At 44.8% G+C, this 25,885-nt stretch overlaps 1 protein-coding gene across 4 annotated transcripts in view; it reads right to left on the bottom strand.

The window, feature by feature from the left end:
• PRKCE (protein kinase C epsilon) overlaps nucleotides 1-25,885 on the bottom strand; it is a 542,406-nt gene that overhangs the window by 80,204 nt on the left and 436,317 nt on the right. For all 4 annotated transcript variants that reach the window (XM_019970093.2, XM_070798091.1, XM_070798090.1 and 1 more), the window contains exon 12: nucleotides 10,478-10,632. In XM_019970093.2, coding sequence (XP_019825652.1) covers nucleotides 10,478-10,632 — 155 coding nt within the window. The remainder of the gene's footprint in view (nucleotides 1-10,477; nucleotides 10,633-25,885) is intronic.

Raw genomic sequence — 25,885 nt, 5'->3', positions numbered from 1 at the left:
CCCTATGGTCCCTAGGTGCTTGTAGTACTGAAATAATGCCAAGGAAAGGCTCCCTCCCCTGAAATACTGCCTGACTCTGAGACCTAAGCCCTGTCCTGTTGGGCCCTTAGTTGGGCTCTGCACAGGGGCAAGCCTCACATGTCCACCACGCTGATGACAGGGTGTCATCACTGCCGGGATACTGGCACCTCCCCATGCCTCACTGGGTCCCAAACAACTTACAGAGTCCTTTCTAGGTCTATCAGTTTATTTAAAGCTTTCAATTTATGCCAGAACGGCAGGCCTGGCCATCTTATTTTGATATTTATTAGGAGCTCCATTTTTATCAGTTTCCATTTTACAGGAAACTGTGGCCATTTGCCCAGGGCTACACGGTTGGTGTCAGTGCTGGGACTGCACCCTGGGTTCTCTGTATTGGTTTGCTAGGGCTGCCAGAGCCAAGCACACACTCTGTTGGGAACAACAGAAACATATTTCTTCCACTTCTGGAGGCCCCAGCTTGAGGATTGGTTTCTTCTGAGATCTCTCTTCAGCCTATAAATGGATTTTCTCCTAGGGTCTTCACGGTCTCCCTCCATATATTTCTGTGTCCTAATCTTATTAAAACACTGGTCATACTGGATTAGGGGTCATCCTTATGACCTTATTTTACCTTTTACCTCTTTAAAGACCCTATCTCCAAGTACAGCCACATTCTGAGGTACTAGGAATTAAGACTTCAACACATGAATTTGGAGGGGACACAATTCAGTCCATAACATCCTCTGACTCCATAACCCTCCACTCTCCCCTTCATCCAACCAATATTTATAGAGCTTCCTAGGTGCCAAGGACTGTGCCCAGCACTTCTGAAAAATGTTTTCTGATGTAATTCTCCAAACAGTCCAGGGAAGTTCTCATTCCAATTCCCATGGTACAGTGAGGAAGATACACTTCAAACAGTTTAAGTGTTCTGCTCAGGAAAACACAACAAAGATGCAGCATATGCGGGATCCAGCCCCAGCTCTCTGACTCCAGCTCAGCGCTGTCTCCAGCACACAACTTTGCTTCCCACTTGAGGCAGCACTGGGACAGGATGACCTGACAGCGGTGGCAGCAGCGTGAGATCTGGCAGGATCTCCTTCTTTGGAAATACCATAAAGCCCATGAATAATAGCTGTATCTACCACTAGGGTTACTGTGTGATGACTAAATGAGTAAATGGGTGCAAAGTGCTCAGAATAGAGTCTGGCTGGTAACGAAGCCTAAAATGAGTGTCTTGCTATCGTTGTTGGAGAAGGCAATGGCACCCCACTCCTGTACTCTTGCCTGGAAAATCCCATGGACAGAGGAGACTGGTAGGCTGCAGTTCATGGGGTCGCTAAGAGTCGGACACGACTGAGGGACTTCACTTTCACTCTTTTACTTTCATGCATTGGAGAAGGAAATGGCAACCCACTCCAGTGTTCTTGCCTGGAGAATTCCAGGGGTGGGGAAGCCTGGTGGGCTGCTGTCTATGGGGTCGCACAGAGTCGGATACGACTGAAGCGACTTAGTAGCAGCAGCAGCAGCAGCAGCAGCTATCGTTGTTGTTGCTGCTGCTGCTACTGCTGCGATAGTTATTATATCTGTTATTATTTTTCACTTCTAGATAAATAGGTAGCTTGAATGCTCACAAATTATTTTTTCTCCTTCCCCAAATTACACACAAAGGCGTAAACACACAAAGATGGGGGAAACAACAGAAGAAAGACCAGCAATGTAATTTTGGAAGCAGAAAAGCAAAGGGGTGAGTGGGAATGGCTCAGTAGACCTGAGAAAGAGCTGCATCCTGAGCCAGCAATGGGATAAGTAAAGGACAATTAAATTTATGCTGTAGAATCTCCCATTTCCTGCTCTAACAAAGCTCAGGAATTTACAATAACTGTTACCTCTGGAGATGAGGGTGATGTAGATAAAGATCTGGTTGAAAAGCAACTATACACTCAGATTCTCTTCTTACTCTGCACACCCCCTTCTCTGCCTCAGAGACTTACTCTCTGGAGAAGAGAAACAGATAGTCTCAAGGACCAGGGTGGAATCAGGGAGAGTGCAGGCACCAGGGTATAGAACTAAAAATAGAGTAATTGGATGGATATATGTATTTTGGGTCTAGTTTGGAGAATGATAGCCTGCCTTGATCCTTGGAAACCTTTTCTGCCATGGCCACAGGTAGGTGTTTCCTGAGAGGAAGGTCTCTGGTTAAAGGCTATGTTAATAACTGGAAGGTCTAATATTTAGAGTCTCATCTTCTTTCAGTATGTTTCCAGTGTAGCTAATGTTCATACAAAACAGAGGCTGGGGAGGGATTGGGGAGATCCCTTCTTCCTTCCTTCTCAGTCTTCTAAGACCTGGCCCTTGGAAAATCTCCAAGGATGGACTACAGATTATCAGACTAAGTGAAGTAAGCCATACAGAGAAAGACAAATATCATATGACATCACTTATATGTGAAATATAAATTATGATACTAATGAATTCATTTATGAAACAGAAGTAGACTCACAGACAGAAAACAAACTTATGGTTACCAAAGGGGAAAGGGGTTGAAGATAGGATAAATCAGGAGTTTGGGATTAGCAGATACAAACTACTATATTTATAATATATAAACAACAATGTCCTACTGTAAAGCACAGGGAAGTATATTTAATATCCTGTAATAAAGCACGATAGAAAAGAATATGGAAAAGACCAAATATATATATTTGGCCACTTTGAATCACTTTGCATATACCAGAATCCAATCAGCTAAAAGAAAGGAAAAAACCCTTTTATTTAGAAATACTAGAAGCATAAGCTAAAAGACGGAGAAGGCGATGGCACCCCACTCCAGTACTCTTGCCTGGAAAATCCCATGGACAGAGGAGCCTGATAGGCTGCAGTCCATGGGGTCGCTAGGAGTCGGACACGACTGAGTGACTTCACTTTCACTTTTCACTTTCATGCATTGGAGAAGGAAATGGCAACCCACTTCAGTGTTCTTGCCTGGAGAATCCCAGGGACGGGGGAACCTGGTGGGCTGCCGTCTATGGGGTCTCACAGAGTCAAACACGACTGAAGCGACTTCAGCAGCAGCAGCAGCAGCAGCAGCTAAAAGAATTGCAAGCAGGTATCTTTGTGGAAGGGGAAATTGTTGGGGAGGAAGGGCAGAAAACAGATTTTCATTTCTTTAAGTACCTGGTAGAACTATTTGAATCTTTATGTATATCTCTGATTAAAATAACATCTAAGCTTTATAACACCTCACTGTGTAAACTTGAGTAAGTTACTGCCTGCTTTCGGTTTCCAAGTTCTGTATCTATAAAATGGAGTTGGATGAGATAGCCTCTGAGGTTCCCCTTGATCTAATATTCACACCATGATTCCTGCCATGGGAACTGATATCATCTCATTACATACTCAACCCTTAGATCCTTAGCAGTTTTACACTAAAGCATTAAAGTATCATTTTCTACAATGGGTGGGAGAATGTTGACAGCTGAGAACAGTGCTCAGTGGGGACAAAGATCCGCATGAGATTTTCCCCACAATCTCCCCCATAGACCACCAGGAAGGCAAGACTACAGAGCGCATCACAACTCTGTCTGCATTTCCTGGGTGGGCCTGGCTTGGAGGGCACAGTCAGAGACCTCTGTCTCCAGCTCTTCCTAGGGAAATCCTTCCCAAGTTCCTCCTTTTGGGCTTCATCCCCCAGCCCTGGAGAGGACTAGACATTTCACACTCAGGCTTATCTGAGTCTGAATTAAATCTTTGTTCCCTGCTCTTAGTTCTTCACTGACTTTTATAAACATCATCATCAACACGAAAACCTTTTCTAAGCACCTCTTAAGTAGAGTGACCTAGACAGGGCCAAAGCAGAAATGCCCTTTTCTCGCCTCCTGTCCGCTATGGCCTCTCAGTTCTGGCATCAGACATAGACCAACTCTTGGGGGGTGATGGTGATGACTCACTGAGGATTGACAATCTTGGAGAATTAAAGGAGCAGGAGAGCTTTATAACATAATTTCCACTCCTGCTGGTTGAAGACCAAATTTTAGTGCTCAATGTGACTAAAGTTAATCATCAATGATACCTGACATAAATTCCTCATCATTTCCCCTTCTTTTCATATCCTTCACTTTTATTTGTACAGTTCAACTTGTCACGACCACACTCAACTACCTTAGAGAGGAGTCAAGGCAGGTATTATCTGAACCTCACATGGAAGCCACTCATAAAGAGATCCAATCACTTGCTCAAGATTTTTTTGAAGGATTCTCTAGCAACTCTTCATCTGTTTTGCCCTGGATGGTTATGAGGTTGGTGAAGAGAGAACTGATTTTACTTTTCTGTTTAAATTTTGATTTTTCCTATGACTATTACTTCTGTAATTTAAAAAAACGGGGAATTTAGCTTTATAAAAACAAAGGAAAGAATTCATTCTTCTAGTGTTAAGACACTTGGCCAGAGGGGCAGAAGCCATGTTCTTTACCACCCTCTGCTGCGGTAACTATGACTGTGGAAGAAGATGCCTTCCTGTCTGCCAAGCCCCTGGTTCTCTTCCCAGGGCCTCCACTGCCCTCTGTGTCTGAGGTGGATCCCATCCTCTCGCTTCCTTGTCCCATGGACAGATGAGTATCCTGAGACTCAGCTGCTGTCCTGAGCAGCTCAGAGGAAAACAGATAAGCTCCGAGCATGGTGCACCATAGGAGAAAGTTCCCTACATCAAATTTCAGAAGAAAGTCTGCCTCTCAAAACTTCCCCCATCATGGTGTGTGTGAAGGCATAAGGGAGGAGAAGAAATGTTCAAAAGGCATAGTTAGGATGTGTGGACCCACAGTGAGCTAACACCTGCTCCAACCGCAGCACACAGAGAGTTCCTAGGAATGCTGAGCAGAGGAAACAGAGACAGTGCCCTGTGCCACCCACGTGGGGAACCTGACTAGAGAGACCCGGAGGAAAGTAGCCTGCCTGTCAGCCTGGACTCACCTTCTAGTGTGAGCCCTTGGCCAGAGGAACAACTTCTTCCCTTAGTTCCGGAACCCTGGCCAATTAGCCACTAATTAGTTTGTGTATAACTTCCAGCAGGAAGGCTGGAAAATTCTACTTCAACTTTGGCAATGAGGTTCTTCCTGCAAAATTTAGTCTTGCCAATCTCCCAGATAAACCCTTGCACCAAAATATGGTTGCCATCTGGGCTTCACAGGCGAACAGGCAGACACATGCATCATGCAGCCCTTGTGCTGGCAGCTTCAAACAAAGGAGCATGGGAAAGAGATCACGTGGTCCTAATTCATCTATGAAATGAGAAACATGCAGGAATGGGGCAATTCAGGGTCAAGGAAGAAAAACTGTGTGTTCCAACAGATGCTTCCAACACAGACTTTCAAAAGTGTACAGGTAAGAGGTAGCAGATGGTGATTGCAGCCATGAAATTAAAAGATGTTTACTCCTTGGAAGGAAAGTTATGACCAACCTATACAGCATATTCAAAAGCAGAGACATTACTTTGCCAACAAAGGTTCGTCTAGTCAACGCTATGGTTTTTCCAGTGGTCATGTATGGATGTGAGAGTTGGACTATAAAGAAAGCTGAGCCCTGAAGAATTGATGCTTTTGAACTGTGGTGTTGGAGAAGACTCTTGAGAGTCCCTTGGACTGCAAGAAGGTCCAATCAGTTCATCCTAAAGGAGATCAGTCCTGGGTGTTCATTGGAAGGACTGACGTTGAGGCTGAAACTCCAATACTTTGGCCACCTGATGCAAAGAACTGACTCATTTGAAAAGACCCTGATGCTGGGAAATACTGAACACAAAATAATCACCACCCCCAAGAATTAGAAAAAGAGCAGACTGAAGTCTTAGGCACTGGAAGACATGTAAACAGAAAAGAGGGAGAGGAATTAAGTAGAAGAAAAGAATGTGGCAAAACTGATCAGGAAACCTAAAGCTGATTATTTGAGAGAACATGTAAAAAAGATAAGTTTCTGACAAGATCAATACTTTGGCCACCTGATGCAAAGAGCTGACTCATTTTAAAAGACCCTGATGCTGGGAAAGATTGAAGGCAGAAGGAGAAGACGGTGACAAAGGATGAGATGGTTGGATGGCATCACCAATTCAATGGACATGAGTTTGGGTAAACTCTGGGAGTTGGTGATGGACAGGGAGGCCTGGCGTGCTGCAGTCCATGGGGTTGCAAAGAGTTGGACATGACTGAGGGACTGACCTAAACTGAACTGATGAGGTCGCAACCCAGCCGGACTGCAGGGTTCTGGAACATTAGAGATGAAAACAAGTATTGAGTGAACACTTACTACAAGCAGCATAATAACCTAGGCCGGCCAGGTAAGTGCGCCTGCATGGAGTTCTCAATCACAGAATAGGTATCTTAAGTAAAAATACAAGGCTGACAAAGGGAACTGGTTTGAAACAGAGAGATGCTGTCGCCCAAAGGAGGCATGATCCCCATGACAGGCTGAGTGGTCAGGGTAGGCTTCCAGAGCAGGGGCATCTTACACAGTCCTGAAGGCAGAACAGAACTTTTCTATACCTGTGGTCCCCACGTCAATTCTTTAAGAAAGTAAAGATTCCTGAATCCCATACCAGACCTAATGAATCAAAGAGTCTAGGAATGTTACCCTGGAATTGCTATTCTTTAAGAAAAAAATTATGATTATTATGGCAAATTTAAAACATTCACAAAAGCAGACATAATAGTGAACCCCTGTGTACCCAACACCCAGTCTCAGCAATCATCAACTCACGGCCATTCTTTCCCCATCTATATCCTGATCTAGTCCCCTCATTTAGTATTCTGGAATCTACCTTTTTTTTTTTTTTTTTAAACCAGGGACCCTTAGACAGTCAGACTATGGATGTGACTTAGGAGCCCCTCACTGAGCAAGATACAGATTGCGAACAAGGGAATTCTAGGTACGGTGGAGACAGAGACTTGGAGAAATGAAAGAGAAGGGCATCTGGGGGAGAATGGTCTCATCTGGAGGGCACAGACAGTGGGCTACACAGTTGGGGGAATAGTGATGAGGATCAAAAGATCACTGGGGACCACCAGGGCCCTTTTAGCATGCATGGTATCTTTGTGAGAAACAAAAAAGGGGTCTCCTCTAGGTGGAAAAAGCATCTCTTCCTCGGGCTGAAACCAGATGCACTAGCAGAGCAGACCTGGGTGCCAGCTCCTACTCACCACCTGGGCCCCTCCCTCCCGTGCCACGCCCAAGTCACGCAGCCGTGCACAGCAGCACCAGGGCCAGGGCTGATGGATTCTGATGGCCAGCAAAAGGGGCTGTGCTTTATCTAGTAAAGGTAGAAAGATGCTAAGAAGGGCACCATGTGACCATCAGCCTGTACTTGGAAAGAACACTGGGCTGCGCTGGAGAGGGAGGTAGACAAGATAGGAGGGAGAAACGCAAGAGGCAGTGGGGACTCAGGTCAGTAAACTCTTGCAAACTACCTGGGAAAGAAGGTAGAAAGCCTTGGAGATCATCTGGAGAGAGTAGTCTTGTGCAGGGATCTGGAGAGAACTGGGGGCTGGAGACAGTGATATGGGAGTCTCGGGCACACAGGTGTCATTTGGAGACAGGCAACTGCTGAAATTGCTCAGGGAGAGTATTTAGGGATGAAGGCCCTGGAAAAAAACAGTATTTAGAGGATGGGGGTTGGAGGGGAGAAGGATCAGGCCATGTTATATAGAGATTAAGGAGAAATGGCCAGGGAAGTAGAAAGGAGAGAAAGAGGGGACAAGTCTAGAACAGAGAAGTGTTCACAGGTGAGGTGAGAGGCAAGTATTCATCTAGGCAAGCAGAAAGGAAAAGAAACTAGAAATGTAAGGAAAAGTCAAGTTTTGGAGTACCAGGAATGACTAGTAAAGAGTATGGACAAGTGTCATGATGTATAGCAGGAGCCTGCTGATCAGTTACACTTCCTAAGTCTGTTACTTACCGAATATGGCCTTGGGCAAATTATTGGGTTGGCCAAAAAGCTTGTTCGGGTTTTTCTGTAAGATGTTATGGAAAAACCGGAACAAATCTTTTGGCCCACCCACTATTTAAGGGGAATCTCTGAATCTCTGCTGGTAAACTGTGGGTGATTATACCCACTCTGATAGGGAGTGGATAGGGATGATATCTCAGTGAATGACAATTCTTCTAGTCACTGGCTCCTAAGAGTGCACTGTCTTGTAGTATGGGTGATATTTTCACATATCTAATGCCAGTATCTCTAACTAGTTGGCAAGCTGCTTTGGAGGCAGAGATTAGGAATTTAAACTGAAGCCAAGGGTCATTTCTTGTTCATCTACTATGTGCAAGATAATATGAGGATGTAAAATAAGAAGGTCAAAGGGTTCATAAAGAAGCTGCCACGGTCCTAAGGGAGAGGGTGTGACATTCCCAAATTACAAATAAAGTGGTGCATGGAGAGACTTGCTCTGGCTGGTGGGACCAGGCTTCTAGCAGGCAGGCAGTATTGCATCAGGCTTCTGGGCTGGAAAGAGCAGGACAGAAGAACAAGAAAGTAGGGAATTGTCAGATGAGCTTGAGGCAAGCTAAGAACCTTGGGTTCCCAGGTGGTGCTAGTGGTAAAGAACCTGCTTGCCAATGCAGGATATGTAAGAGATTCAGGTTCGATTCCTAGGTCAGAAGGATCCCCTGGAGTACGGCATGGCAACCCACTCAAATATTCTTGCCTGGAGAATCCCATGGAGAGAGGAGCCTGACAGGCTGCAGCCCATAGCGTCGCACAGAGTCAGCCACAATTGAATGACTTAGACACACACATGCAAGAACCTTGGTAGGTTCAAGAGATCATGGGAAGTGAGGTGTACTGGGCTGTAGTAGATATAACCTAAGGTGACCCCCAATGTTTCACACTCTGGTATAATCCCATAACCCTTTCCCCTTGTGTATGGTGGAGAAACTGTGACTTACCTCCAACCAAAACAATGTGAAAAGGAATGTGATATCACTCACAATTATAAGACATCATAGGGCAAGGGCCAAGGGATTTGCAGGCATAATTAAGCTCCCTAAATGATTTGACTTTGAGTTAAAAGGGAGATTAGCCTAGGTGGGCCCAATCTAATCAAGCGATCCTTTTCAAAGAGGGTCCAGGCCTCCCTGAAGTTAGAGACTCAAAGCAGGAAAGGTTTTCACTCCTGCTGACCAGGAAGAAGCCACGTGTATTCTCCATTTGTAAGGAAATGAATTCTGCCCATAACCATGTGAGCCTGGAAGAGGAGCTCAAACTTCAACAAGAAAGTCAGCCTGGCTGACATCTTGATCACAGCAGAGAGACCCAGGTATGCTGTGCCTAGACTTCTGCCCTGTGGGAACTGTGAAATAATCAATGCTTTAAGCACCACATTTGTGGTATTTGTTATGCAGTAATAGGAAACAAATGTGTGGACTTGTGACGTGGAGGACCATAACAGCAGGCTAGAAAGTATGGGCTTTGTTATGCAGGCCATAGGGAGCCACTGACTATTTTGAGCAGAGGGAATTAAAGAAGCTGAGGGTTGGTTTCAGAACCCCTTGGAGAACATTTTTTTTTTTTAGTCAGGGCATTGCTCCCAGGAGCGGGGCCAGTGAAGTTCTGGTGAGGGATTAGTTTTGGGTTGAATCAAGCCAGCTATTCTTCAACCCAATTGAAGGAAAAAGGAGGAAGCAAATTCTAAAGAAATTGACAATCATTGAAAAAAACCTGAAGGAACTTTAGTGTCCTTGTTGCTAATTATAAATATTTACTCCTCCCAGAATTCCTGACCTCACAGAAGAGCCTGCGTAAGTAGTACTGCTCTCTTACTGGAAAATTTGTGTGTGTGTGTGTGTGTGTGTGTGTGTGTGTGTGTGTGTGTGTTCCATGTTTTCTTGGAAGGGGGACAAGGCAGTAGCAAGGGACTGGATGATCTGCAGAGAGTCACTTCCTGTGAGATACTGTCTAGGTCCCCTCCCCTCTTCCCTCCTAGATCATAAACCCTGAGACCCCCCAAGGAACTCCTCCTTCTCTGATTCTATCTGCTGGAGACAACTAAGCCAAACAAACTCAGGAAGTGGCAAGAGGTTGGGAAGGGGAGGAAGTTCATGGCACAGAAGGAAGAAGTACAGAGAATGCCCTGATGTTCAAGGAAGAGGGTTGGGGTGGCGGGGGGGGGGGGGGGGGCGGGAGAGAAATGAAGGTCACCCCAAGGTTACTTGGCACTGGGCCTTTAAAACGTCCTGCTTAAGCTTTCAATCAAAACTGGCACAAACAGTGGATCAGATCTCCCGGGGCTATTCAAATATTAACATTTACAGTGATAAACAGCCCCCCAAAAAGCCTTCTGTAAGCAAACTGAAACAAACAACTAATTTAAAGCGAGTTGCTAAGAGACCAGTTGGGTGGAAGCCAAAGTCAGTTCAAGCATCCAGAGAACTCTCTATTTTTTCGCTTTTGGGGAAGAGAGGAGGTGAGGAGAGGTACCTGTAGATGACTCCATGTTGGTGGAGGAACATGAGAGCTGATGTAACCTCTGCAGCATAGAACCGGGAACGAGGCTCATCGAATTTTCGGGAGCGCTGAATCTGGAACATGAGGTCCCCACCATTCACATACTCCATGACAAAAAAGAGGCGGTCCTGAATGGAGAGGAGAAAATGCCATTTAGCGAGTCCACTGCAGCTGCCCACACAGGCCAGCGAATGTACAGTGAGTTCCAAGTAACAGAACCAGGACTCAAGCAAGGGGCAGGGTGCACAGGTGGGGGAATTCTGGTAGCACATGTTCTAGAGAGAAGACAAGGAATCAGGGTATGAAGTGCTATTCTAAGATCTTTGTCTTTCACAGGAACCAGCATGGTCTAGTGGGAGGAGTCTAAGATTGACAGAAAGAAGACCTGGATCTCTGCCTAATTTCTGTTACAACCTTGAAGTGTGACCTTGGACAAGTCTCTGTCCCTTTGGAGGCTCCAGTTACTTTTGTCTGTGTGGTAGGTTACATCATGGCTGCCCCAAAGATATCCCAGTCCTAATCCCTTAATGTGTAAATGTTACCTGAGATGGCAAAAAAGAACTCAACAGTTGTGATGAAGTTAAGGATCTTGAGTTGGGGAGATTATTTTGGATCACCAGGATGGGCCTTAAATGCAGTCACAAATGTCCTTATAAAATGAAGGTAGAGGGAGATTTGAGAAGGGAGGAGAAAGCAGTGTGACCAAGGAAGCAGAGATTATAATGAAGTTGCCACAAGCCAAGGAAGGTGGTGCTGTCAGAAGGTGGAGCCGCCAGAAGCTGGAAGAGGCAGGGAAGGGTCTGTCCTAGAGCTTCTGGAGGGAGCATGCCTCCATCCGCACTTGGACTCTGGCTCAGTGACACTGGTCTCAGACGTCTGACCTCCAGAAATGTGAGAGGAGAGATTTCTGTTATTTTAAACCACCAAGTTAGTGGTGATTTGCTAAGGCAGTACTGGAACCTAATACAAAACAACACAGACTGATGAGATGGTGAGAGCCCCGCCCGTGGAAGGGCCACGTCTCACTTTGGAGGATGCTCCCTCTGGGATCTCCACCTTGATGTGCTTCTTATGGATTTTGCCCTCAAGAATGGCCAAACCATAATCACATCTCATCGGGGGTGGTGCCTTCTTATCTGCACATCATGATGATGTGGGAAGAAGACAGACTGAAATTTACTTTTTGTATAGTTTCCTGACTACTATTTCCTGAGCCTGTAGAGTGTGGGGTGCTATGCTGGGCAGGAGGCAAAAAGTTGTAAGCCATCACTGTCCTGAATGTTGCAGGGTGGGGTTATAAGTCTTAACCATAAGGCTTATGATCCAGGGGCAGAGACGGGAAATGTGTAGAATGATGAAAACTAAATAGGACCAGAGTGCCTTAAAGATATTTGGTGCTAAAAGGATTAGGACAAAGGGAGACTCTTTGAACTGGGGGTCCATGGAGGATTCCAGAAGGAGACAGGCCCTCCCTGAGAGGAGGAGGAGATGGGGGAGGCACCAACAAATACCAGGACATGGGAACAGAGGGACAGTGCTTGGGGACCGGTGAACTGACCAGGTCAGCCAGGGAGGAAGGTCCATGGAGCAAAGAGGAAGCAGTGAGGCTGGAGAGGCCAGAGGGTCAGAGTAAATTCTTAACATATAGACATAGTCTCAGCAAAGCTGCTAGGTGGATGTCAGCATATTATCTTTCATTAAAATTAGTAGAATCATTTCAATTAAGACTGAGTAAAAATCACAATTAGCAAAGGCTAATAGAGTTCTGCCAAGAAAACTCACTGGTGATAGCAAACATCCTCTTCCAAAAACACAAGAGAAGACTCTACACATGGACATCACCAGCTGGTAAACACCAAAATCAGATTGATTCTATTCTTTGCAGCCAAAGATGGAGAAGCTCTATACAGTCAGCAAAAACAAGACCCAGAGCTGACTGTGGCTCAGATCATGAACTCCTTATTGCCAAATTCAAACTTAAATTGAAGAAAGTAGGGAAAACCACTAGACCATCCAGGTATGACCTAAATCAAATCCCTTATGATTATACAGTGGAAGTGAAAAATAGATTCAAGGGATTAGATCTGATAGACAGAGTGCCTGAAGAACTATGGACAGAGGTTCATGACATTGTACAGGAGGCAGTGATCAAGACCATGCCCAAGAAAAAGAAATGCAAAAAGGCAAAATTGTCTGAGGAGGCCTTACAAATAGCTGTGAAAAGAAGAGAAGCGAAGGCAAAGGAGGAAAAGGAAGATACACCCATTTGAATGCAGAGTTCCAAAGAATAGCAAGGAGAGATAAAAAAAAAAAAAACCTTCCTCGGTGATCAATGCAAAGAAATACAGGAAAACAACAGAATGGGAAAAACTAAAGATCTCTTCAAGAAAATTAGAGATACCAAGGGAACTTTTCATGCAAAGATGGGCACAGTAAAGGACAGAAATGGTATGGACCTAACAGAAGCAGAAAATATTAAGAAGAAGTGGCAAGAATACACAGAAGAACTATACAAAAAAAGATCTTTACGACCCAGATAATCACGATGGTGTAATCACTCACCTAGAGCCAGACATCCTGGAATGCATAGTCAAGTGGCCCTTGGGCAGCATTGCTACAAACAAAGCTAGTAGAGATGAAGGAATTCCAGTTGAGCTATTTCAAATCCTAAAAGATGATGCTGTGAAAGTACTGCCCTCAATATGCCAGCAAATTTGGAAGACTCAGCAGTGGCCACAGGACTGGAAAAGGTCAGTTTTCATTGCAATCCCAAAGAAAGGCAATGCCAAAGAATGCTCAAACTACCACACAATTGCACTCATCTCACATATTAGCAAAGTGATGCTCAAAATTCTCCAAGCCAGGCTTCAACAGTATGTGAACCGTGAACTTCCAGATGTTCAAGCTGGTTTTAGAAAAAGCAGAGGAACCAGAGATCAAATTGCCAGCATCCACTGGATCATCAAAAAAGCAAGAGAATTCCAGAAAAACATCTGCTTCTGCTTTATTGACTACACCAAAGCCTTTGATGGTGTGGATCACAACAGACTGTGGAAAATTCTTCATGAGATAGGAATACCAGACCTGACCTGCCTCCTGAGAAATCTGTATGCAGGTCAAAAAGCAACAGTTAGAACTGGACATGGAACAGACTGGTTCCAAATAGGAAAAGGAGTACATCAAGGCTGTATATTGTCACCCTGCTTATTTAACTTATATGCAGAGTACATCATGAGAAATGTTGGACTGGATGAAGCACAAGGTGGAATCAAGATTTCCGGGAGAAATATCAATAATCTCAGATATGCAGATGACACCACTCTTATGGGAGAAAGACAAGAGGAACTAAAGAGTCTCTTGATAAAAGTGAAAGAGGAGAGTCAAAAAGTTGGCTTAAAACTCAACATTCAGAAGACTAAGATCATGGCATCCAGTTGCATCACTTCATGGCAAATAGATGGGGAAGCAGTGGAAACAGTGACAGACTTTCCTTTGGGGGGCTCCAAAATCACTGCAGATGGTGACTACAGCCATGACATTATTAAAAGACGCTTGCTCCTTGGAAGAAAAGTTATGACCAACCTAGACCCCTTATTAAAAAGCAGACATTACTTTGCAAAAAAGGTCCATCTAGTCAAAGCTATGGTTTTTCCAGTGTATGTATGGATGTGAGAATTGGACTATAAAGAAAGCTGAGTGTCAAAGAATTGATGCTTTTGAACTGTGGTGTTGGAGAAGACTCTTGAGAGTCCCTTGGACTGCAAGGAGATCCAACCAGTCCATCCTAAAGGAAATCAGTCCTGAACATTCATTGGAAGGACAAATGCTAAAGTTGAAACTCCAATACTTTGGCCAGCTAATGTGAAGAACTGACTCATTTGAAAGGACCCTGATGCTGGGAAAGATTGAAGGTGGGAGGATAAGGGGAAGACAGAGGATGAGATGGTTGGATGGCATCACTGACTCAATGGACATGAATTTGAGTAAACTCCGGGAGTAGGTGATGGGCAGGGAATCCTGGTGTGCTGCAGTCCATGGGATCACAAAGAGTCAGACACGACCGAGTGACTGAACTGAACTGAACTGAAAAATCACAATAATATATTATTCATGGAGCAGCCTTGACCACACATCTACTTTATAACTGGCATCTCTTTTAAACTAAGTCACCCTTAAGAATTATAAATTCAGACTACCTTCTGTCCCCACCACAACCTCCAGAATTATTCAAGCTTTACTGCTATTCACAAAGAGCCTAAGATCTAGCTTCTCTTCCATTTGTCTTGACCTTCCCCTTCAAAGCCTGGCTTATTTTCTCCCCCAGGTCCAACTGGGTACTCAGAAGTGTTCAGATCATCTATTCAATCATCTATTCAATGATCATTTGATGATGAGTGTTCATTCGATCATCTATTCCCCATTCAAATCCTTATTTCAATGATCAGGCCAGTGCCAACCCAATGAAACCAGAATTTCTGAGGGTGGACTCCAGCTATCGTAGTTCTCAAAGCTCCTCATGTGATTACAGTGGGCAGCCAGGATTAAGAAACACTCTCCCATCTGGTTGATGCCAAGGTAAGATACATGGATCATATGTTATTAGGGTTTTCCTCTTTTTCAAGGGTGTCCCAAGAACAAGGTTCTCAAACTTGTGCATCAGAATCTCACAGAGGTTTATTAGAACATTGGATTCCTCCTCTGCTCCTTCTGTCCTACAGAGTTTCTGATTCAGAAGGTCTCGACTGGAGCCTGAGAATCTGCATCTCTTAGTTCCCAGGTATGATAGGCTGCTGGCCTGGAGCTCTCACTTTGAGAACCAATGCCCTAGAGCATGGAGAAGGCAATGGCACCCCACTCCAGTACTCTTGCCTGGAAAATCCCATGGACGGAGGAGCCTGGTAGGCTGCAGTCCATGGGGTCGCTAAGAGTCAGACACGACTGAGCGACTTCACTTTCACTTTTCACTTTCATGCATTGGAGAAGGAAATGGCCACGCACTCTAGTGTTCTTGCCTGGAGAATCCCAGGGACAGGGAAGCCTGGTGGGCTGCAGTCCATGGGGTCGCACAGAGTCAGACACGACTGAAGCGACTTGGCAGGCAGCAGCAGCCCTACAGCACTTGGAGCAAGGCTTTCCCATGGCAAATATAGCCTTGTCATGCATTCAACACTACCCTAATCTAGCTGAACCATCATCAGAAACAGCTGCTGCAATACCAGTTCCTGGTCACCAACTTGGACTTGGGCTTTAGCAATCATGGAACATTTTCTTGCCTTTGTTTGAAAGAATCCAAATTTCTAAATCTCACCTCCCCACCCTGCCTCCCTGGCTGCTTTTTACTCCCCACAAGGCATTTAAGGACAGGGGCCATGGAGTGAGAAAGCAGAGCCTCTACCCTGATTTCTTCACTCACTGGCTGTGTGACCTCAGGCAAATGACTTCAGCTCCCTGTGCTCAGTGCTCTCTACTGTGAAAATGAGAACGAAAACAGGACCTGCCTTACAAAATTCTTATGAGGATTAAATTATATGTTAAAGTGCCTGGTTCATAACTGGGGCTCCATAAAGACTATCAATGATTATTTCTATAGTATTATAGCTAGTGGTATGACAGTTATTATTGTCATTATTGAGTCTTCATTTTCCCTACCCTTTCAGCATTATTTTTCCCTGATGACCTCCTCTCCCAACAAATGCTTGCTTTCCTTGGCTTTCAGCTGCTATTCTCCCTGTGGTGCTGGCAGGTTTGTTGTGCCCGCTTTTGTAGGCTTCTCCTTTCCCCAGCCATTAGGTGTCGGAATCCCACGAGGCGGGGTTGGACGCCCTCCGCTCTCCTCCCCTTTCTGTACTCGCTGAGTGATCTCATCCACACCCATGGTGTCTAATGCACCTTGACACTGATGACTCACAAACATCTCCCTCCATCCTAGGCCTCTCCTCCAATCCGGGAACCCATTTACCCAGCTGTGTTTCTGTCGTCTCTCTCTGATGCCTCAAAGGCACTCAATCCCAACATGTTCAAAACTGCTTCATAATCTTCCCCTGGCAAACTGGTCCTCATCCAGGGTGCCTGTCTCGGGGCAGGGCTTCACCATCCAGCCAAGTGTGTAAGTCAGAAGCCTGAAAAGCCATTCGCAATGCCCGCCTCCTCTTTATCCCTCTTATCCATCACCAAGTCCTTACTGCTTTTACTTTTTGTACCTTTGCACTTATTACCTTTGTACCTGTTACATTTGCCTGCTTCCTTCTGTTGCGGCCACCACTGTGGCCGCCATTCTGGCCCAAGCAGTTGTCATCTCTGGTTGAAATTCTTGCAGGTGCCTTCTCACTGGTGCTCCCTACACTGATTCCAGTCCCCACACCAAACACTGACCACACTGTGGGCAGAGTTACCTGCTGAAATGAAAATCTTATTACAGTGTATGCGCCTTCCTTTCCTCATTCTACTGATTTTTTCAAAGGTTTCATATTACTCTTGGAATAAGTAGAACACTCCCTAATATGCCTCATGGCCAGTGTGATCTGGCCCTATCTAATTCTCAGTCATTTCACTCCCAGCTGTTCCCTTCGCCTCAATCAGAAACTCCCTGCTGCCACAGGGCCTTTGCTCATGCTGCTCCCTCTGCTTGGCCTGTGTCTCCCTGACCTTTCACCTAATTAACTCCTCCTCATCCTTCAGATTTCAGTGCAGCCATCTTTTCTTCTAGGAAGCTGTCCCTGACTTTTCTGACCAGGTCAAAACCTCCTCTTACATGCAACACTCTCCAGTGGGGGGTTGATTTGTGTCACTGATTTATGTCTTTCTCTCTCAGTAGTCTGTATACTTCATGAGGGTAAACACTGTTGGTAACTCTGCCCTGTTGGTTTTTAAGGGAATTAGCCTAACCCCAAAGAAAAGTGCCTCTAATTCCCTTTAAAACAAGCATCATGTGGATAGAATAACTAAACAGCTCAGGGGGCTATAAGAGAAACAAAATCAAAAGAGGCTCTGATATTTATATCTGCAGTCTCTTACTGCTTAGGGAATTAAAGGCTTCAAGATGAGTCAGCCCACTGCAGCGAGCCTCCTGCCTATAGAAAGCGCCCATGAGCGCCCAATCTGACCATTTCACCCCCAAGGGGTCTGTCTCAGCACCCAGTGTTTGGGACAGCTTTAAACAGTTCTTTGGTTCCATGGCTAGATGATTTCACCTCCCCATGAGATGGCCAGTTCCTTGAGGAACATAACCTTAGACTTCCCAGCAATGCCATGGCCACTACTAGCTCAATAAAAATCTGCTCATCCAACATTCACTCCATGTTAGCACCTTAAGGGAGGGGTTCTCATTAGCTTCTCAGTATATCCCCAGCAACTAGAATGGAGCCTGAAACACAGTGGGTTCCTAGGGTGTCTTTGGTGAATGCATGAAGTCTTGAGTGCCCACCATGGAGAAGACTCTGTTTGCTAGAAGTTCAATCGTAAACAGAGTTGATTTCCCCATGTTATTTCTATCATTAACCTCATTTCGAGTTATTCTAACTTTAGGCCATTTGAACTTCAGTTTTAACTTACTTTTCTACTCAATACAGCTCAATGTGCATGGCTCCAAAGCACGGTCAACCCTTTTGACACAGGAGGGACTGCTATTAAAGCAAGAGAAGCTTTTCACTCCTCCTCCCCCCATTCAGTGAGTCTGGATTATTTCTGGTCTCCACACCTAAACCATTTGAGAAGCATGTTTTGATGCAGAGTGAGAACCTGAAGTCATTCTGGGAACTGCTTAATTACATAAACTCAAATCAAAAGAAAGCTGGCAAACCCAGCAGCCACTCATTCATTAATCCCCTCTTGGCATGGGTAGAAAACACAACAAAACAAAAAACCCAACTTCCTGGTAAAGTAAGCAAATACTTTTCTGAGGTAATCAAAGATGTTAAAAACCTTATTCTATCTCCTCCTCCTTTAGTCACACCTGAATGTCTAAAAAGTTATGGTCTTGTGATAGTAGGTAAACTAATAAAATCAGGAAAGAGATTATATGTCATGGCCATTTAGGGTAATAACGACCTGCAAGCTGGAAGGGCCACGCCATGTGCTTGAAATTCCCTTTGGGCTCCATTTTCCCAGAGTGCTAACCTTTCCTAACTTAGAAGGGAAAATCTGGCCCGCCCTGTTCATCTTTCAAGGTGTGATGGATAGCCAGAGGCTTCCTCTCAGCAGCACTGCGTGTACTGCCAACTGGATCTGTTTGGACACACATTCACCACAGTTTGTTAGCTGTTTACATGTGCAAAGATTCTATCGCTTTTAAATCAATTTCACATGACTGCCCAACAAAAGACAGGACTTGGAACAGTCCGCCTTTGATGCACCAGTGACAGAATGAATGATTTCTCTAACGCGCCACATCTAAGGGAATCAGGGAGCCTGACTTCTCACTTGCAGCATCTCCTTTTCCTGTCCATGTCTCCATCTTATAACCTATCAACTCAGCAGGTCTGTCCTGGGTGCCCAGACCTAGGGTAGGTGACTGGGGGATATGGAAGATGATATGAGCCATGGGTTTGGTTTCTAGGCACTAGGAACTGAACACAAGAAATCATACAAAGCAACATAAAATGCTCTGTCATTATGCGCTAAACCGTCTTGTATCAAATCAGACGTGAAACCTATGTATCTGCACCCTTAGCTTCTTAGGCCCTTAGAGAAGAAATGTCTATCATCCAGGCCTCAGCACTTACAAAAGATCATTTTAAGAAAAGGCCGTAAGAAAACTCTTTCTGTATTTTATTTTCCACAATACAACTGGTATTGATGGAAATGGCCACTGCCTTGGGATTTGGTTGAGACAAATCTAAATTATGTGAAAGACCACAGTTGAGGTCTTGAACGGCAGGTGGGAGGAGTAGAGGGCCTGGCAAGTTAGAAGCACATACTTCATGAAGGGCAGAGGTAAGGAAAAGTGATCACTGTATGTGGGGGTGAGGAGGGGAGGAATGAGGCAGTGAAAAAACTCAGATGTGGGTATGAAGGAGACAGACTGGGTGGGGGCAGGAAGAGAGATGGTTCTGAAAACACAGGCGAGAAATAAAGAACTCTAGAAATCTTCTGAGTTATAAAATGGCATAACTAAAGCTGATTTAAAAACTGTTCTAAAAGTAGAGTTCATGATGGATTGATGGAAGATTGCTTGAAGTTATTATCCCATCTCTTCTTTATTTCCACTGTATAAACCGTTTTATTATCTTTGAGAAAGAACAGCAAGCAATCGTTCTTCTCTATTATACTGCTTGGGTCAAAAGAAAGGAAAGATCCAATCACCTTGGGAAACTTAACTATTAAACTAATCTATAAATCAATTTTATTTCCTCATCAAGAAAGCACAGCCATCATTACAATAAACTAAAACCAGACACTCACGAGTGGGATTCTCCAGCTCTCAGGCAGACATACAATATGCAGACTAGAGGCAGAGCCTTGTTTAATCGGTGTCATAGACCGTCCACTGAGGTAGGTGAGAGAGAGATGGAGAATAAAAAGAAAGGATCTTTCCTCTCACTGAAGACTTACCTGCCAACTAACAGAGAATGAGCATCTTATCTGAATAATAATTATGATTGATTATGCAAATTTTTTTATGCAACAATAATATCACCTGAAACATGTTTAAAAAATTAATTTTCACACATTCTCAGTACTTCTCAGCTTTCTCCCATTGTGCAAGGCCTTACTCTAGAATAACGACCCTGTTGCAGTCTTTCCCCAAATTTAGATTTATCTCAACCAAATTCCTACAGCCATGGTCAAGTCCATCAATGCCAAGAGTGGTACTGAAAATACAGAATGGGTTTTCACATTGCTGTTTCTTATAACAATCTTCTATAGGCTACAGAGGGGTAGAGTCTACCCTTCTTTGGATAAAAAGGGAGAAGTATTTTCTTGGGGGAAAGTATTAACCTAATCAGAATTAGCCAAACAGCAAAACTTCCACACAGAAGCCTGCTAGTTGAGAAGGTATAAACTTCATTCATGTCCATCTGATACTTGTTTCCAACTGCTTTAAACTCTACTTATTTGAAGTATATAGGACACCCCAAGTTTAAAGTGACCTAAAAGCTATACCAAACGGACTCATTCAATTAAGCTCAAAAGAAACATTTCCTGCATCTGATTAGAGGGATTATTACACTTAAGCCAGGGAACAACTTCAAGTTACTGTCATCCTGCCCCAGGCACTCCCATCTGTGTGTGAAGGCCAGGAAAAGCGGAGGGCTTTGGGATCAGTACGTCAGAGGACACTTGCCTTTCATACGGTCGCTTTCATAGAGTGGTCAATATCTTAGGAAAATGAAGTTTCTATCACATGATGTGACGGGACATACAGGACAGCCCCCAAATAGGCTACATTTCAACGATGATAACCCTAGAGTGACCTTGTGCTATGAATAAGAGCAACATCTGAAGGTAAGTAGGCATAATGACTTGCTGTTCATTTTTCTCTTTGAAAATGACAGGGTCAGAGGGGTTTAGATGGGGAACATGACGATGAAATGGACAATGGTGTGGTTTTCCCGAGGCTCTTCCTTTTATTCCATCACATCACCAGAGTGTCAGCATCACCTCAGAGCACCAGGCTTTCTCCTGGTTCTTCACCCAAGAACTGCTTTCTCCATGAAGTGCTGCTCCTGGGGGTGGCTTCTGGCTGTCATCCTCTGTCACTGGCTGTTGACCTGGACTCCAGGAAAGCAGCAGAGCATCAGGAAACTCTCCCCTGACTCATTTGCCCAACTTAGCAGCCTGGTCATCTTGCAGAGATTTCACGTGTCCCTGCTACCCACCTAGAATCTAGTCTGCCCATTCTGGGCAGGCCAGATCTCTCTTTAATGATACCAAGAGCCAGTTTAAAAAGAAAGAAAACATTGGTTGCTCACTGGAGTCCATTGTCACCAGCAGTCAGCAGCTGAAGTTAAGAACTGAAAGAACACTCTTTGTGTTTTTAAGCACAGGAATGAAAGTATTCTTGTTCTAAGCCCATCTTCCCATCCAGCCAAGGCCCACATGTAGTCTTGTCTTTTATCAATGCTCTTTTCATGAACTCAGGCTTCTCTTCCCAATCTGGTATGTGATTGCATCAAACTCTGACTGCCCCAGAATATACCTTCCTGTGTCTCCAGCAGGATGTAAGACCCAACAGCTGGGGCTCAAGATGCCTTTTTCTGGTGTCTCCACATCCTCTCTAGGCTCGATGTATGTCTAGCTGGTAGAGAGGAACTAAATGAGTGTCTCTGGTCTCCAGCTCACATGCTAGAGATGGAGCCCAGGCAGAACTGAAGCAGCTCATGTAGTTGCTGGGCTTCCCTGCTGCTGCTAAGTCGCGTCAGTCGTGTCCGACTCCGTGCGACCCCACAGACAGCAGCCCATCAGGCTCCCCTGTCCCTGGGATCCTCCGGGCAAGAATACTGGAGTGGGTTGCCATTTCCTTCTCCGATGCATGAAAGTGAAAAGTGAAAGTGAAGTTGCTCAGTCGTGTCTGACCTCTAGCGACCCCATGGACTGCAGCCCACCAGGCTCTTCTGTCCATGGGATTTTCCAGGCAAGAGTACTGGAGTGGGCTGCCATTGGCTTCCCTGGTGGCTCAGTAAAGAATCCACCTGCTAATGCAGGAGACACAAGTTTGATCCCGAGGTCAGGAAGATCACCCAGAGAAGGAAATGGCAACCCACTCCAGTATTCTTGCTGGGGAAATCCCATGGGCAGAGGGGCCTGGTGGGGTACAATCTATGGGGTCACAAAGAGTCGGACACAACTTAGCAACTAAACAACAATAACAACAAATATAGCTGCTACTCTGATTTTTGGAAGCTTCAGATGTCACCTTATTACTTCCTGTGTCCAATACAGAAAGAAGCACCTACAGAGGTCACATGTGAGGTCTGATTTCCAGGAGGCTCACGCGTCTACTATTGTCAATAAGTCTGCAGTCCTGGGTGAGGCCAAGCCTCGAATCCTGTTATGGCTGCAATTGGTGTTGCTATTTTCTTTCCTATTGTTCTTTGTTTCTTTTCTTATTTGCTTAATTCTATTTAGAATGAAATCCTGCTAACCAATCAGGGGATTAGATGACCAGTCTATTCAGCAAAAAAGTAATCAAAGAAATGTTATTCCAATTTTACCTGTATGACACAACTGACCAGTTAATGTTACAACCAGCTGTCACAATAGTTTCTCTTTTCTTACTTTTTGTTTCCCAAAGAATATGCAAAGATCATGTGACAGTTTTAAACATACGCAAATACCAGGTAGCTGACCCTGAGGAGAGAAGGTACATAACTATTTCTCTTCAGTTGTGGAAAGGAACCATAACCTGCTTAGATGGAAATATTTAGGTTGAGCCCACCAAACAGAGAAGAAAGGAAAGCTGCCTCTTGCACCTCTAGCTCGGTGTAGCAGTCAGAGCTGATCCTACACTAGGATCAGGGGGCAACGATGTGGTGAGAGCCTCCACTTAGCCTGCAGACCAGATAACACACGCACAATGTGGTCAATGCAGCAAATATCCGGGTTCCCAATGAAACATTATTTCTCCACTTGGAACACCGGAAGGATGGCACTCTCCTTCATTCCAAAGCTTACCCATTCACGAGGACGTGCTCAGCCAACACCAACCTTTCCCCTTCCTGGTCTGGGCTCCAGAGCTTTCTGTCTGCATCGGTTTGAGTTTTTGGTTATTCTCATGCAACACTCTTTAGAAGAAGCAGGGCACAAGCAGCAACTGCTCCTGTGGCTCCTGCTGGACTCCGCTCATCAGATCACATGGTCAGTGTGGTGTCCCATTCTGAGCACCATCTTTGACACTGACAAACTAGAGTTCATCCAGAGGAAGGCAAACAGGAGGGGGTGAAGAAGCCGAGATCTGTAAGAAGTAGCTGAAGGAGGTGGCAATGCTCAGCCTCAAGAAACCCACTCTTAGAGGATGCTGACAGTCTGAACTGAATGAATGAATGAACAAATGCATCAGGTATCAGACAAAGGAGCAAACTGGAGAGGAACCCTCTTCAAATACTTGAAGGATTGACATGTTGGTAACCAATTGCAGGACTGCCATCTTGGTAATGACAACCTGTGTTACTGCAGACTAACTAAGAAAATGGGTAGAAGATAAACAAAGGCCCTTTTATCAAAGTCTAGGATAGCTCAGTTGGTAAAGAATCAGCCTGCAATGCAGGAGACCCTGGTTAGATTCCTGGGTTGGGAAGATCCCCTGGAGAAGGGATAGGCTACCCACTCCAGTATTCTTGGGCTTCCCTTGTGGCTCAGCTGCTAAAGAATCCACCTGCAATGCAGGAGACCTGGGTTCAACCCCTGGGTTGGGAAGATCCGTTGGAGAAGGGAAAGGCTACCCATTCCAGTATTCTGGCCTGGAGAATTCCATGGACTGTAAGTCCATGAGGTCACAAAGAGACAGGACTGAGCAACTTTCACTTTGAGGAAACGCTTTAGAGAACCCCCATCTTCTGCCTGGGTCCTGCTGCCTTGTTCTGCAGTAAGTTCCTTCCAACCTGAGGATGTCAGCCGTGGGTGGCTCATCACTTTGCAGGGTTGTTAACAGAAACCCTCCTTGTTCATCGAGGGGACTGGTCAAGTGAGCTAGCCAAGCCACAGAATCCCCTGAGAGCATTTTAAAGCATACATATTTCCAGGACCCTTGATCAGAGTTTCTAATTCTGGCTGGGCCCTGGGAATGTCCACTTCATTTTAAATTCCCCAGGTAGCTCCTAATGCTCAGTGAGGTTTGGGAACCACTGGATTGGACAACTGCCCTGGCTTGTGACATCAAGATTAGGTGATTTCACTGCATTTGGTTCTGTATCTTTTTGTGAGAATTTTATGTACTGTTAAGTCCAACCAGAGTATAAATTCTTGGACCAGTGGCTTCTAGTCTTCCTCCAGCCCAGGACTCTGACAGACAGGTACTCTTAGGAAAACAATGGCTTTCCACAACAGGAGGAATCTTCTGGAATGACTGGGGTCATGTCTCCTGCAACTGGCTGTGTTCTTACAATGCTCCACACCATGCTGGGCTCATCCACCCACTCCACTAATGTCATAATAAAGCACCTATTACATAGCTGATACTACGCTATACCATGGTTTTGTAACTATGGGGCCATATGAAATCAAATCAAGGGCCTGAAATTCCCACCCACAGTTAAAGAGCTGTGGTTTCACGACATAATTGTATTTCTTGTCTTTTCCTTTTTATTGGTCCCGCTTGGTTTGACTTTCGGTCCTAGAGACACCTTGTTGGATTCATATGCATGGCTGCCCCGAACCAAATAAACCATGTCACAATGGCAAGGAGGCTCTGCTGACATCACCACTGTGCTAAATCTCCTTGCATGTTCTGACTCCTTTAATAAAGCCGGAATGAAAATGTGCTAAGCTGGGGAAAATTGGCAACTTGGAAATAATACACTAACATTACCATACAACTCAATCCTGTGGATTCTGAACACTTGGTCACATTGTTTTAAATATTAAGCGGCCAGGCTGGTGGCTGTAGGCTGGCTGGAGAGGATTTCCATACCACTTCACTAATGCTTTCATTAGATGACAGATAGAGCGTGAATAGAGGTTTTTGATTGTTAAATTCTTTGATCTCCGTACCTTCACCCAGGTTTACTCTGAACCCCAGGCAGTGTGGTGAAATAAACTTGTAAGTATTTGGTGTAATAGCACAGGGGCCTCTCCAAGGAACTGTTTAACCTCAGCTACGCTATTGTAAGAAGGTGTGGGATTCCAGCATGTGTTGTTTTTTTAAAAAATCTATGAGTCTGCGTTCAACAGGCGTAGGTGCTTGTAGAAGCAGAACAAAAACAGCCTGTGTTTAATCTGTTCACAGACCTTTTGTTCTTAATGACCTGGAAAGGTGGTGAAATAGACAAAGCAAGTGAGTTTCAGGGCTGAGTCATAGCTCTTACACGAACCAAGGGCTGACGATTCAGAGAGGAGGCTGGTTTCTCTAACTGTAGAAATTCGTGATCTAAATGATTTGTTAAATGACACAAATGAGAAAAAATGACATAGAGAACCTCAACTGAAAGGCTTATAACTTGGCTGTAATCGGTCCCCATTTGTAGAATTCTGTCTGTGGGTGTTTTTGAATGTTCTGATAGCCTTCTCCACCCACATTCTCACCTGCGTGGTGCCATGGTCCAAACTCAGCCCCTGGACCCAGACTGCTTGTGTTTAAATCCTAGCTCCTCTACTCACTGGCTATATGAACTTGGACAATCAGGAGTGTTGGTTTCCACACCTATAAAATCAAGATTCAATAGCAGCTACTTCCTGGAAAATTATAATAGATTATCCGTAGCATGGGTTCTTGGCCCCCAAAAAAAT

The sequence above is a fragment of the Bos indicus genome, chromosome 11 (assembly GCF_029378745.1).
Source record: "Bos indicus isolate NIAB-ARS_2022 breed Sahiwal x Tharparkar chromosome 11, NIAB-ARS_B.indTharparkar_mat_pri_1.0, whole genome shotgun sequence".
Lineage (NCBI taxonomy): Eukaryota > Metazoa > Chordata > Mammalia > Artiodactyla > Bovidae > Bos > Bos indicus.
This window is presented reverse-complemented; position numbering and strand designations above follow the sequence as displayed.